The 15,151-nt window shown below is 43.0% G+C and overlaps 1 protein-coding gene across 2 annotated transcripts in view; it reads right to left on the reverse strand.

Moving 5' to 3' along the window:
• The window catches only part of LOC125879618 (protein kinase C-binding protein NELL1-like), a 455,619-nt gene that overhangs the window by 135,899 nt on the left and 304,569 nt on the right, over window positions 1-15,151 (reverse strand). For both annotated transcript variants that reach the window (XM_049561591.1, XM_049561583.1), the window contains exon 13: window positions 1,365-1,490. In XM_049561591.1, the coding sequence (XP_049417548.1) occupies window positions 1,365-1,490 (126 nt within the window). The remainder of the gene's footprint in view (window positions 1-1,364; window positions 1,491-15,151) is intronic.

Below are 15,151 nucleotides of genomic sequence, written 5' to 3' on the forward strand. Positions count from 1 at the left end.
CATCGTAGTCGGACAAAAAACGACCTTCACTCTTCTGACTTTGCAGATTCAAACAAACCCAAATTACTCAGCCCGTACATATTCTGTATGTTCATTATCAAACTTTTCTACATCATGTACATGACAAAAATTAAAAACAAGGGCCTTTCTGTGTGGAGTAAATGGGGACTTTAAGTTACCCAGAGGTGTCAATGTGAGTGTGAATGGTTGTCTGTCTCTAGGTGTTAGCCCTGTGAAAGTCTGGGGACCTATCTGGGAAATACCCTGCCTCTCACCCACTGTCAGCTGGGATATGCTCTAGCCCCCTTTAGCGACTCTAAACAAGATAAGCGGTTACAGATAATTGATGACTAATTAATAAATCATAACAACCATACCACTGAGAACTGTGGGATGTTCTCCAAGCAAAGTCTTTTCTCTACAAGTCCGCAGAAAGTCTGCTTGAGGCACCTTTTGGACTTGATGAATTGTGGATTTGGTGAGCCTTAAGCACTTAAGGACTTCCCGGGAGCAAGCCCTTTAAGTCTGCAAGTGTGGTGATGTCTGACTGTCTGATGGATTGAGATTAAGACATGATGATGGCATTAGGTAAAAAGTTCAGGGACCATCAAACTCCACGACGGAGCATGAACATCTGCAACAAATTCCAATGACATTCATCCAATACGTGCTGTTGCTGCTGGCAGTAAATAAAAAGCCATGAATATCTGTACTACATTTTAATGCCAACCCATGCAATATTTGTGTAGATATTTCAGTCATTATCCCTGGAATCCCACTAATGTGGGAGTGTGAGGGCTATAGTTCGACCACCAATAAGCACATTCCCTATTGATTAAGAGAAAACTTCCAGCTCATTAGCCACTGCCCAACAGGCTACAGAGCCATCACACATATTAAATTAGACTGATATTTTCATATATTACGCCCAAATAAGCTCAAAAACTAGCAGTCTGTGCTCATTTTCTCTCCCAGTCAGTTCAGTCACAGTTGCCAAAACTAGTCAAACAGCAGAACAACTGTGCAGTGATCCAAGATGCCACGGGCCTCTTTAAGACAAGAGCAGTTTAATTTCACAGGGTGACAGTAAGTGGGACAATTTAAAGCATCCAATGTTGTTCACATAGTTTTTCTGAACATTAACAGTTCAGGTCAATTTGAAGAGATATTCCAATGTGTAATGTTATTATGTCAAACAACCCCACGTAGATAACCTCCCCTTGATTAAAAATTTGAAAGAATTTGAAAATAACGACTACCACTAATGTTATGATGATTATTCTAATGACTGATGTGTGTATGTGTGTGTCATTATGTACTAAGATCTGATGTGTCAGTATTGTGTTTGTATGCAGCAGACGTACCAGTGCAGGAGTATTCGTCCACTCTGATGAAGCCTGGCAGACAGTCACAGCGATGGCTGCCGGGCAGGTTGACACACACCGTGTTGGACTGGCAGTAATGCATCTGGGTGGCACACTCATCAATATCTGAGGACAAACAGAGCGGATACAGCGGATTAATAACTCTGACAGTGTTCCAAAGACACACTCAGGACACACAGAGCAATTCCTCTGGGCGACCGATGAAGCAGGTGGATGAAGCTCACTGAACTGCTGCAACACAGATGCTTTAATCTCCCATTACAAAAGGCTGGTCTCTGGGTGTCATCTTGTTGCTTACAGTTATTAATTAGAGTCTTGCCCTGGGCAAGACTGTAGTTCTCTTCGTGGTTGGGCAAGTTGCCCATCCACAAATCCCCAAAATTGCTTCTACTTATCAATCACACAGACAAACTTTTTCCAAGTATACTTCATTTTTCACCCACAAATACACCAATCAGCCACAACATTAAAACCACTGAGGAGTCAAGTGAATAACATTGATCATCTTGTTACAATGCTGGGAAACCTTGGGTCCTGGCATTTATGTGGATGCCACCTGACATGCATCAAAAATTGCCGCAGACCAAAACACCCCCTCATGGCAATGTCACTCTCTGATGGCAGTGCCCCCCAGCAGGACAATGTGCCATGCCACACAGCTCAAGGTGTCAACCTGGCCTCTAAATCCCCCAGATACCAACCCGAGAGAGCATCTGTGGGACATGCCAGCACCCCAGAGGTCTTGTGTCCTGCGTCAACAGATCAGAACCGAGTCTGAACCACAGTTGGGCCTCTGACCTGTCAAAGTAAGGAAACAGGACCTTCTGTGGTGTGTGGCACCGGGAAGTTGGAGGCAGATTCATTGAGTCCTGTAGGTTGCGAGGTGGGGTACCGGCATGTGCCATGGATGCTTAATCAGATTAAGATCTGGGGATTTCGGAGGCCATATCAACACCTTCAGCACTCCTTGGTCCATTCCTGAGCAGTTTTTGCAAAGCGCAATGACACGTTGTTCTTCCGGGGGGTTAGGGTTGCTATGACAGGGGGCACTTGGTCTGAAATGGTGTTTGGGTGATGCGTGCCAATTGGCATCCACATGAATTCCAGTACCGAAGGTTTCCCGGCGGAAGATTGCATTGTAACAAGATGATCGATGTTATTCACTTCACTTCTCAGTGGTTTTAATGTTGCGGCTGATCGGTGTAAGTCAGTGTGTTGCTTTGTTAGAGCAACAGAAAAAAGTACCAGGCAAAAGACAACAAGAAAGAAAACTGGGAAAAAGGGAAATACGGGTATAAAAGAGAAAAGAAGTAAGAGCTTGAGAGGAAACATAAGATCAAGAAGGAAAGGAAACAAAAGAGAGATGTTAGGGAGAATGGGGCAGAAAAAAAAGAGCGGAAAAGAAAGGAGATGAGAGAGGAAAGAAAATGAGAACGCTGACGAGATAAGGACATATAAACTGAAGAGGACAAAGGACAGGAGGGAGAGCAGCATCCTTCCTGACATTCATAATGTTCAGCTAATATGATACATTAAAGCCTCACTCTTCCTAATGTAGCTTGAAAGACATTGTATGAGCATTGAAACACAGCGCTCAGGGAGGCATTAGCTGAGCTGGATGACTGCTGATGAAATGGGATCGGAAACACACAGGGGAGGTGTTATGCAGAAGGGTCTAAATTTGTGTGTGTCCGCGTGTGTGTGTGTACAGTACGGAGTATTTATGTGGATGTGAGCAGCAGAGAACCAGTTTCCTGAGGCTAACAGGCCTTTCCAGCACTTAAGGGACTCTGTACGGTACACTTAAGGGAAGGAGAGAGTGAGGAGAGTATTTCCATATCCTCTCCTTGGATAAATACATTCCAGCTTTGAGGTTTTCAGCTCACACTTTCCCCCTTACAACAGAATGAATTTGTATGAAGTATGTAATTGACTTACATGCAACACCCAGAGGTTTTTTCTCGGCAAATTTCATCCTTGGAGAGTGTACAGTAGGAGTGCTGAATTCCACAATCAAAGAGAGACGGATCGTGTACTCAGGCGTACAAAGCCTCACTGGCGTAAAAAAGCATTGATCTGCTACATCAAAACCATGGAACTTAGTCGAGTGCTTTGAGGCTGCAAAACAGTACCTGAATCCAATTTTCACAGTGTCCTGAAGCACTACTCCGCCCTGAATGCCACTCATTTGATTACCCATGATTGGCGGAACGCATCAGAGCGTGGCTTGAGCCTGATGACAGCTGGCCTGTGATGTCGCAGACACGCGGCCTCAATAATGCAAAGTTGTTGCCTTTGTCGGCTCTCATTTAAAGCGGGAAAAGCATCTACTGTCAAGCCTGACTTGTGTTGAGGCTTTCTGATCCCTGTCGTTCCAAGGTCCTGCATCCACTGTGTTTGTCACTGTGTGCCTTTGTGTGTCTGAATGTCTGCATGTGTGTGTGTGTGTGTGTGTTCGCCCTCTGCAGCCTCCTCTGGGAGTGCCATAGCAGGTGAGGTCTGCTGACAGAACTGGATCTGTCATTTTACACGAGGGGAATTCATTTTTCTGGATTTGCCAGTGTGTCTCTCTCCGTCTCTCCCCCCTTTTCCCTTCCTCCCTCCTTTCTTCTTCCCCTCCCCTCCACCCCAGACCTCCTCCTCCCACCTCCTCCCTCTGAGCTCAGTTTCTTCATATCTCTGCGGCTTTATTCATGCTGTGATGTAGGTCAGGGCTGGGGAGGGGAACAGCTAAAAATAAGGCAGGATAGGACTCTCTGTGTGCATGTGTAAGTGCGTGTGTGTGGCTGCTTCGGCTCATCCCCTTTGAGTGTATCTGTGTGTTTAGGAGGGAGAGATTGTGTCTGGATGTTGACTGTTTGAATGCTGTGAGGCGTCAAGCGAGAAGAATCTCCATATTATCGTATGTGTGTGTGTGTGTGTTTGTGCATGTGGACACTAGTATCTGCATTACCCCGTACTGTACAGAGGTTAATGGAAACAGCTTTCCATCCAACAAACATATTGTGTCCTCCTGACTGAAACTCCTTTATTTTGTTTACTCTAATCAATCCCGATTGTGTGTGTGTGTGTGTGTGTGTGTGTGTGTGTGTGTGTGTGTGTGTGTGTTCACAAATGTGGTCCAGGCCCTCAGCCACGGCAGCTGATCCGTCTCTCTGAGCAGCAGTCTGTTTGAAGCCCACTGTAAGAAGCCGCTGACTCCCAATGAGAGAGACGAGGAAACAAATCCAGGGATAAACACCTCCGTAGAATTTAAAAGAGTTCACCAGATTCTCTCCTCATTTCTAAAACATAAAACTTCGGCGCTCGGTTAATGCGAGGACATGATGCGTTAGTGTGTGTGCACTGCCACACACGTTTCCTAAAGATTTTCCGCTCAGCGACTCAAAAGTGTCAATCAATTATTCTTTGCCATTTTCCATTTGTCTCTCACTCAGTGGGGTGTTTTTCAAAAATTCATGAACAGACTTCTGTGGAATTTGGTTGGAAGATTTTATAACATTTGGCACTGGAACAATTGCTTTGATTTTGGTGGCGACTCAAATCTCAGATGTTCATCATTAAACACGGATCACTGCTTAGCCAAGAAGGAAATAGGAAACTTTTCTACAGAAACTCCTAATTCCAAATATTAAAAGTTAAAGAAGTACTTCACTTCTAGAAAGATGGTCTTTACAAACTGGGCTGTCCATGCAGTAGAAAGACGCAGATGCTTTTAAAGGTGACACAACTGGTCCAAGGAAAACAGAGAAAATGAGTGGCAGCAGAAACCCGACAACTACCAGAGTGCAATGTGCCGCATCAGACTAATAAACCCTCCTGCTGTAGTTGTTCTACAAGAAACAATATGGCAGCCAGCTGGTAACGAACAAAGTCGAATTACAGTTACACAGTAAGTTTAAATATGTCTCTGAAAACACTTTAGGTGAGAGATAGGTAATGCAGCAATAATTGGTTCATATTCTAACAGCACTGCTTAGATTTAACATTTGAACTGGGGCGTCAGTGGCTTAGTGGTAGAGCAGGCGCCCCATGTACAACGCTGTTGCCGCAGCGGCCCGGGTTCGACTCCAGCCTGTGGCCCTTTGCTGCATGTCACTCCCTCTCTCTCTCTCCCCCTTTCACACTTGTCTGTCCTACCAAATAAAGTTAAAAATGCCCCAAAAAATATCTTTAAAAAAAAAAAATAAATAAGATTTAACATTTGATTTCAGTTTTTTCAGCCACCACTAGGCCTGTCGCGATATGCGATAAGTCGGTTCATTGCATGGTAAATTAAAAGGGACACGGTAACTTTTCCGGCCGTGATTAATTGCCATGTTCATGCGTGTTTGTTTTCCTTGTCTCTCTCCACCAAAGAGACTGGATGACAAGAGCATTCACTGCCGTGCATCGTCTGGCAGCCAGGTGAGTTGGTTCAATAGCATAATGAACGGAGGGAAAGCTCTTGTCATCGAGTGTCTTTGTATCTGTGGGGGACGGGGGCTATGGGCCACACACACACACACACACACACACAGTGCGATCTTCGTGAGGGGGAGAAGAGGCGGAGAAAATAAGTTTTTGAGTGTATTTTTTTCTTAATAGAAACAAAGTCCATTTATATATTGTTTTTGGTTGGGGTTTTTTCAAGTGCAAATTTTGATAAGAGACTGAAGGTCCATTTCCTTTTATTTTTTTCCTATTGCAGTGCACTTTTTGTTAACAGGGACTGAGAGTCTATTTTTTTTGTATTTCTAAGGTCTTTATTTATTTATTTATTTTGGTATTTTTACATGTTATTTCGGATATTTAAATTTTCTTTTTTTGCATTCCTAAATATTCTTGTTAAATAAATGTTTATTTCTCTTTAAAAGGGTGTACTTGCATTGTTATGCCTTTATTATCATTATATAAGTTTAAAAAATAGTCGAACAATCATAAAAAATGGTCTTAAAAGCACAATATTACACAATATTATCACAGTAATTTCTGACGCAATTAATCGCCCCACAAAATTTGTTATCGTGACAGGCCTAGCCACCACTTTTACAATACAGGAAGTAGTTATGGCACCCACTTCCTGTTCACAAATTCTTGTACTGCAGCCAAACAGTGCACTAAAATATGTTTTTGAAAACATTTTAAGAGAGAAACAGGCCACACAATGACGGGATGTTGGTTTATACATGATCAGCATTGCCTGGTTTTACTGTTCAATCTGAGTTTTGTGTACGTTTCAGAGAAAGAGACAGAGAGGGCTGGGTCTCTCTCTCAATCTGCTTCTATACTCTTTGTGTCAGTGGTGGCAGAAATACAAGAATGCAAAAGTAAAATCTGTGGTTTGAACAACCACCCTAGAGCCAGCAAAATCTACTGGATGATGTGTTTGACATTATCCAGCGGGGTTTAAGCTGAGAGATGAGCATGTAGATCTGGCTGCTGGTAAGATGGAGAGAAGTTCACCATAGTTCATTCACACTTATTACCGATGCTCTCAGACCAAATATTTGCGACAAGACAAAACTTTTACAACGACTATGTACAATATATTGATATAATTTCAAGCAAGATATAGGGTCAAGTTGCGTTACATAACGCATACCAGTGTGCATCCCTCTCTCCAACACTCTCTGCACAGCTTCACCCCACTCACTCACTCACAAGTTCTCCATCAACACTCAGACACAGAGCAATTCTAAATAAAACAAATTCAGTAACATAGACGCCTCAGCACTAACTCTCTATGCTCCTCCCTGACTGTCCGGCACAGCCACAACACAGCACCATTCAATAATTCATGTGCATCACTTAAGAGAGAAGTGACTCCTGCTACAGTGTTTATTTTTTTGAAAAGGACCGAGCTGCTTCTATCCAAATGTCATCACCCCTCCTGATAGGAATCTCATCACTCCCTCAGCAGATGTCTCCTTCACACACACAAACACAGATATCAGCATTCCCCTCTTCTTTGACCTCTCCCTCGTTCTCTCTATTTTCATGTGCACAGAAGTTAATCTCACCCAGCAATTACACACCATGATAATTGAGGCTTGCACAGAGCATTGCTTTCAGCATACGGGCACACACACACACCGACACACACACACACACACACACACACACACACACACACACACACACGGGCTGAGTTGAAGAGAGATGGGATATTTCAATTATTTTCTCTAATGCATTTGGTGTAAACAGCTAATCAGCTTTTTTTTTTATTTGACTTCAGTGAAACACAATAAACAACCAAAACAGTGGGAGTGAAAAAAGTATTTCCCAATAATAGCCATTTTTACACAAGTTATTATGTCTGTATGCAAGTCAATGATATTGAAATGTATGAAATTGCAACATTAAACAGCACAGCAACAGTGTGAGTTAACTTAATGATGGAGACATTCTGACTGCAAACAATATTGTCCAGCTATGTTGGGAAGTTAGCGGGTTACAATATTGTGATTACTTATTTCAGTAACAAATAGTGTTCACCAAAATCAGTGATTACATTACAGCAATCCTAATAACACTCTGACAGTATGGGAGGTTCAGCTTTACGTCTTACTGGAAGTTGGAAAGAGTCAGTGCAGAGAATGATTTGAGATGTGTTAGCTCAGCACAGGAGCTTATAGAATACATCCTGAATAACTCCTTAGTTGTCTTTTTACTTTGTGTCATAGTCAGTATATTACCTACAGTTGATGACAGTCAGCACACACCCAGTTTGGAGAAGTAGGCAGGTGCACTGCCACAGAAACTAAGCAATGTACTGCTGTGGATGGGGCGCCAGCAGATCATATTTATATAGCCACCTAAAACAATTATTATCAGTTTAAGTGTACGCTGCATTTTGAGTGTTACACCACTTTACCTTGCCGTCAGACTGCCCTTTCAATCTGGGAACTGTAGCTTTCTTCTGTGCTCTCCTCAAAGCCACCAGACTCCTTTGACAAAAACAATAATTCTACTTGCAGAACACAGGAGTCGTTGGTCAACCACAGCCTCCATTGGTTAGATAGTTTGTGTTATTGTCTGACTTTGGTGTTGTAAAACGTTACGTTATGTTCACCAAAGTCACAAAATAACACAAACAAACTGAAAGAGCCAGAGGCAGACCAGGAACTCCCATATTCAAAGAGGTAAAATTACTGTTTTTGTCGAGGGAGCCTGGTGGCTTTGAAAAAAGCATAGATGGAAATAACAGCTTCAGTTCCCTGTCAGAAAGGGCTGAATGATGGCAAGGTAAAGTGCTGGAAATATTATGAATATAACATACACTTAAATTGATATTGACTTTTTTAGGTGGCTAAAATAGGGCAGGTACACAGACTTTATGAAATCATACATTCACCTGAATCTCAACTAAGCAAAATTACACAAGAGGATGAGCTGAGCCGGAAGGCGAAGCTTTCGATTTACTGGTCCATCTACGTCCCAACCCTCACCTATGGTCATGAGCTCTGGGTAGTGACCGAAAGAATGAGATCGCGGATACAAGCGGCGGAAATGAGTTTCCTCTGTGGGGTGGCTGGGCTCAACCTTAGAGATAGGGTGAGGAGCTCGGAGTGGAGCCGTTGCTCCTTTGCATCGTAAGGGGTCAGTTGAGGTGGTTCGGGCATCTGACTAGGATGCCTCCTGGAGGTTTACCGGGCAAGTCCCACTGGTAGGAGACTTCGGGGCAGAGCCAGAACTCGGTGGAGGGATTACGTATCTCGTCCGGCCTAGGAATGCCTTGGGGTCTGGAAAAGCTGGAAAGCGTTGCTGGGGAGAGGGATGTCTGGGGGTGCTTTGCTTGGCCTACTGCCCCCCACAATCTGGCCCCGGATAGGAGGATAAAAATGGATGGATGAATGAAGGAAGGGTGTGCTTGAACATCATTTGTGGCACAACAGCAACACGGTCAGTAAAGGCATCCAGCCTTTCAAAAACAACATTTCCACTGTGGTCACACTCTGACTGTCTGCACCTGCATCGACAGGGTGACTGAGCAGCAAACAGCACCATAAATTATATGAATTAAAGAAAGTTAATTAAGTAACAAATAAGACTAACTCTTTTAATCCGAAGAATCACTGAGCCTTTAGAAGTACATTGGAGAATTTCTGCAAATGCAGTGGTTGAGTTCAAGTTCTGAAATTGATTTAATAAATTTAATTTAATTATTCTATGAATATTAATATAACAGTTGCAAGAAACAAGCTACCATGGGCATTATTTTTTATAAGATATCCTAATAACCCATTTTGGGTGGCTTTTTTGCTAATCAGCTTTCCAGGTCATTCAAAATAAAGAACAAAAATGTTCCAGATATATTAATTTAATACACACTGACTTCCTGTGTGCTTACATTTAGTTACATATTAGGCTATATGATATTTTCAGGATTGTGAAGAGTTTTCTACAGATTTTAGCCCATATACATGAACACATATATGTGAATGCATGTGTGTCCGGTATGTTCCAAAGCAACAGCAGCAGCAGCCTCATCCTCATCCAAACATTAATTAAACTAACTCCACTGTACAGATCAAAATTAACAACGAAACCATCCATTTTGTAGCAGTTTGTGGCAGTTAGCCTACAACGTTGCCATGGAAATGGCGGAGTAATATTTGCTGTTACGCTAACTTAAGCACAAGCTAAATGTCTTGTTGACCAATCAGTAGGCAGGACGCAGGATCACTCAATTAACGCCAGCACAGCATGTTCCCTAATTAAAGCAAAGCCACTCGGGTGAAGGCTACAGCGCTGCTAATGGCAGCACTGATGCTAACTGGCTAGCTCCGTGTAACGTTACTGTCGCTACACAAGCTAGCCTAGCACTAATGGTATCACCTGTTGAGAGGTTGTCCCGTCGTCGTCCTCAGCAGATGGCGACCACCACCTCCTCCTCCTCCTCCTCCTCCTCCTCTTGCCCCTGGCCTGTAACGTCAAAGTCACTCCGCTAGTATCCGCCTGTTGCTCCTCTTCATTTGGTGCCACCGGTGTTTAACTTACACTGCTGCTAATGTTACAAACACTCGCCTAGAGTTTCTTTTTCTCTTTTCTTTAGGTCCACTTTTCGTTTTCTAGCTCCTTTATCTATTTAATGCGCATATTAATTGCACCTCCGCTCTTTCTATTACTGTACTTCCGGCTTGACCTCCGACATTACACGGTGGACCGATCCACCTGAAGGGGTGGGGGGAGGTGACGACGGCCGGTACCACTGCCCCTGCCCTGCAGTACAGGTAAAGGGGGAAACCTTTGCAATCAAAAGAGCCATTGTTGCAACATAAACAAAAATTAAAAATCTGTTTGGAGCCGCAAAACATATTTTTGCCATATAATGTAAGTAACACAGCCTATTGAGTCTTAATTAGCCTACAGAGGTCTAAATGAGTTCATCCATATGTTTTACTACTCTGCATTGGCCCATTTATAATAATTTGGTACTGTAACTTTGCAGCACTAGCAGTGACAGCAATAAAAAACACACTATTAAATTCTCTATTTTCCTCTGAGACTTTTTTGTTCTTAGGAGCTGGAATCCAAAGCTAGTCTAGCTAGGAAAATGTAAGACAAACCACTGCTGCTGAGGTTCAGCGAACTTTATCGGAGAAGGTGCCCGGCCATGGAATAAAAAATGAATATATATATATATATTTGATACGTTATTATATATGATATATCAATTCTTGTCAAAGCCACAGGGAGCCACTGGTTGCCTACCCCTAGTATAGGTAGACTAACAATGTGGGACCATGTATGCCCTAATCAGATGGACATGTCTTTCCTTCTTTCCTTTTTTTTTGTACAGTTTGTTTTTCCAGTATTGCTGGTGGTGACCTTATGGCCCAAAAGGTCATCCCACCTGGCATTTGCAGTGGTGCAGGCGACTACAAAACTATACTCAAGTAAAACTGAATATTACCATTTAAGAAACCTACATAAGTACAAGTAAAAAAGTAAATTACTCAAAGTAGAAGTAGCTTTCCATGCAGGATGCAAAACAATAAAAAAAACACACTTTTTTTTTTTTTTAATCTAGTAGACAAGAAGGCAAATCAATCAATTAAGGAAAGCCTGTACCATTTAGACACTAACAGTCTCCCACTCTCTCTCCACCCCTTCCTCTGTACCTCTCTCTTTCTCTCTTCTTTATCATAACATCAAAGATTAATATCACACATGAAAAAATATCCAACTTTAGGTAGCTTAGAAGAGGATTTTTTTTTTTTCAGCAGGGATTTCTTTTTTTCCGGGAGGCAGTTGTTTTCACTTTTTTTAGATTCTGGTATAAAAAGTGTGGCCAGGGGTTGTCTCTGGAAGCAGCCTCTTGTTCTGGGTTTTGCGGCATCAACATTGCATCATGTTCAAAAGACAAGTTGTGTTCCTTTTTCTTCCAGGCAGCTGGACACCTGACGTCTGCAGTCGAGGTGCTCCTCACACGCTCTGCCTCCTTCACTTAATGTCTACATTTACAGGGGGCTGGTTGTAATGAAGGTATAAATGGCAAATGCAGTGAAGTAAAATGCAGATTACTGGCTTATATGTTTGTGCAACTTGTTAAATGTTTAAAATCAATAAACATATGTTTTACAAGTGAAGTTTATAGTGAATGCTTAGACCTGCAATTTGTATATCAGACAAAAATATCTGCACATATAGTTAACTAGTTTTATATCAGCTGCTGTCCTGGCTAAAGACGTTTGATGTTTCCTTGATGAGGCCATAAGAGTGCTGGCTCTCACCAGCTTCCATCTTCATAAGGATCCAAACAAACACACTTTGCTTCATTGAATTTTGCTGTGCTGTCAGCTCATCTCACATTCACCCCAATATATCTGTCCCTGCAGGAATTCTGTTTCTCCACTGCAAATACAGCAAAACCTGAAATCTTATCAAGGTTTTGATGTTATTACAATGCATCAACACCTCTTTGATTTGCTCAAACTCAGCTTGCATGTTTACACGCTGATCCTCAAGCTCAAGTTTAGGATTTCAGTTGGTCACTTCACTGCTGTGCTTTCGTGGATATTTTTCTTTATTTCTGGGGACACTTATTTCTTGCTGTGTGTGTCAGGTGATTGACAGGCACCAGAGTGTAGCGTAATGCCATTCTGATACGAGAACTCTCACTCAGCATAGTGAAATAAGGATAAAAGAAAAAGTTCTCATCCCTGTGATGGGCTGTGGACTTTGATGGAAAATGGCCTCCTCTGAAGAAGGAAATTAATCTCATCCAGCAATTACATACCATGATAATTGAGCCTTATACGCAACGTTGCTTTCAACAACTTGGACTTGTGAGGGAGGAAAGTGAGCCTGGATATCTCCCAATATGCTCCATTATTCCTGCGGTAGTGGGAGCTTGCACTACTGGAACAAACATGAAAAGAAGTGTAGTATTATCCTTTAATATGGCCTGAGTCACAAATGATTTTCATGACGGGAGCTCCGTCTCCACTATGAGGGCACACAGAGGCCTCAAACGACTGAACTCAATGACTAAACTCTCTTATCTTTCTGTGCTGTAAACAAATCAAACACAAAAAAACAACAATCAACATGCAGCGCAGGATGCTGCGTGTCCCCTCTTGGAGCCAAAGGAGAAAAAGAACTACTGATGCATTTAATTAGAGAGCCTTTAGAGAGCAGCCGCTCTTATCGCTATCCTTGTCCTTCTAGAAGACGCATACAGAGCAGGAAGTGCTGTGGTTGAGCAGATTAGAGGCTGCTCAGGAACATGCTGTTTGCATTGTCTGGCAGAGAACAGCTCGTGGGTAGGGGAACTGAATGATGGTGTGGTTCTCTATCAGGAGAAGGAAGCAGTGTGAGCACGGTGGTTTAATCTACCTGTCACTCTGCAGCTCCAACGAGGAGCTGCCAGTCACTGAGCTGCACACTGACAGACTTTCAGACAGACACTCTGAAGACTGAAACTGTGACAGAGTCCTTCTGTCAGACAGAGCGGAACAGTTTACCTCGATGACAGGTGCTGGGTGTGTGTGTGCTGGGTGTTCACACAGGTATATTTACTGCAAAGCTTAGAAAAGTACTCCTGGGTGCCCACTAACTGAAATAAATCCATATATCAGGCAGAAGAAGGTGGTGCAGCGTGCGCCTTTTCTCACAGTTTAACGGATTGCTGCACAGCTGAGGTCTTATTGTTGCAAACGAAATCCGAAACGCAAACAAACTTTGCTTTGTCGACGCAGAGAGATGTATATCACAGACGGCAGACACAATCCACTGCAGCAGTCTCTGGTGTTTTATAATGAAATATGTCTGCACAGCAATTAAACACACCTCATCTAGACAGTGTTACAAAGCAGCATACAGCACAGAGTTTTTCACACAGTGTGGCGTACCATCTTCCATCACTAAATTAGTCATGTAAAAACAAAACTACATTTGGCACATTGCATGCTTAGGTACAGTAAGAGTAAAAGTCTACAGTATCTATGGATATTTTTTGTCTCTTTCTTCCATTTTTTGCCCATTGAATAAACATTCCACAATGCAGGACGCTGTTTGTTGTTTGTTTTTCCTTATCCATATTGAGGGTCAAAGGACAGAGGGTGTCATATGCTGTTTAGATTGTAAAGCCTTTTGAGGCAATTTTGTGATATCAGGCTATAAAAATAAATTTAACTCTAAGTATAGGCAAGGAAAGTGCACTCAGAAGAGTGCAGAAATCTGCCTGTTGGCCACGTTCTGGCAGCGATGCAGCCACAAGAGCTGTCCCCACTGGGCTTAGTGGAATTGTCCCTCCTGGCTCCCTTAGGGGCTGTTCAGATGTAGCGTCTTTTGTGCGCACAAATCCATTAGTTTCAATGTAGACACGCGTCAAGCACGCTCACAATCCGAAGCGATGCCGTAGCGGCACACATTCGATGCGATGCACCTGTTTTTTCGTGTGCGTCCGCGGCGCACAGAGATGGAAAAATCTCAACTTTTTCGAATGCAGCAAGTGCACTGCATGAATTAACCAATCAGCTCCACGGACCTGCTTCTTCCTTTCCGTCCAGCGGACTTCACAACATCTGGTGGTGTGAAAGGCAGCAAGCAATGGAGGAGCGACTGATCATTCTTGTCCAGGGATACCCAGAGTTATATGACCTATCTTCGTCGTATTACTTTGACTCAGAAGGACAGAAGGAAACAGAAGGAACAATGCCTGGAGAATTATCAGCTCGGAGCTTGGGATAACTGGTGACCATGATGAACGGTGCTGGAAATCCATTTAACTTTTTTGTAAACTTTGTAACCTTTTTACTCCCCCTGTGAGTGACAGGCGGTTTTGGTTGCTTAGTAACGGCAGGCGCGACAGTAGCACAACCTCCGAAGCACCTTGGATAAAAGGATGGAAACGGCACAGCTGGCGTTTTCGACGCGCTTTTAGACGCTACATCTAAACGGGGCCTTAGGGTGTTTTCACACTTAGTACTTTTCAGCCCTCTAAACGGACTCAGAGCTGTGACAGCCTTTTTTGCACATATGTGAACACTCCAAGAGAACTGACACCCCTCTGAGGAGAGCCGAACTCAGACCACCTTCACTTAAAGTCCGCAGCGTGGTTCACTTAATCTGTGCCTTGTGAACAGAAAATGTTCCAGGTCTGCGTTGCCTTTTGCTATTATATTGTAGCCCTCCAGGCTTGCCATAGACAGATCACACACTATTTCAGTGGGACACATAATAAACACAAAGGAACCATGGCCACAGGTAACGACAGCACAACCATTGGACGAGGAGTACTTTGGTCGGACGATGAAACAACTGCACTCCTGTCCACA

Source organism: Epinephelus fuscoguttatus, linkage group LG2, assembly GCF_011397635.1.
Source record: "Epinephelus fuscoguttatus linkage group LG2, E.fuscoguttatus.final_Chr_v1".
NCBI lineage: Eukaryota > Metazoa > Chordata > Actinopteri > Perciformes > Serranidae > Epinephelus > Epinephelus fuscoguttatus.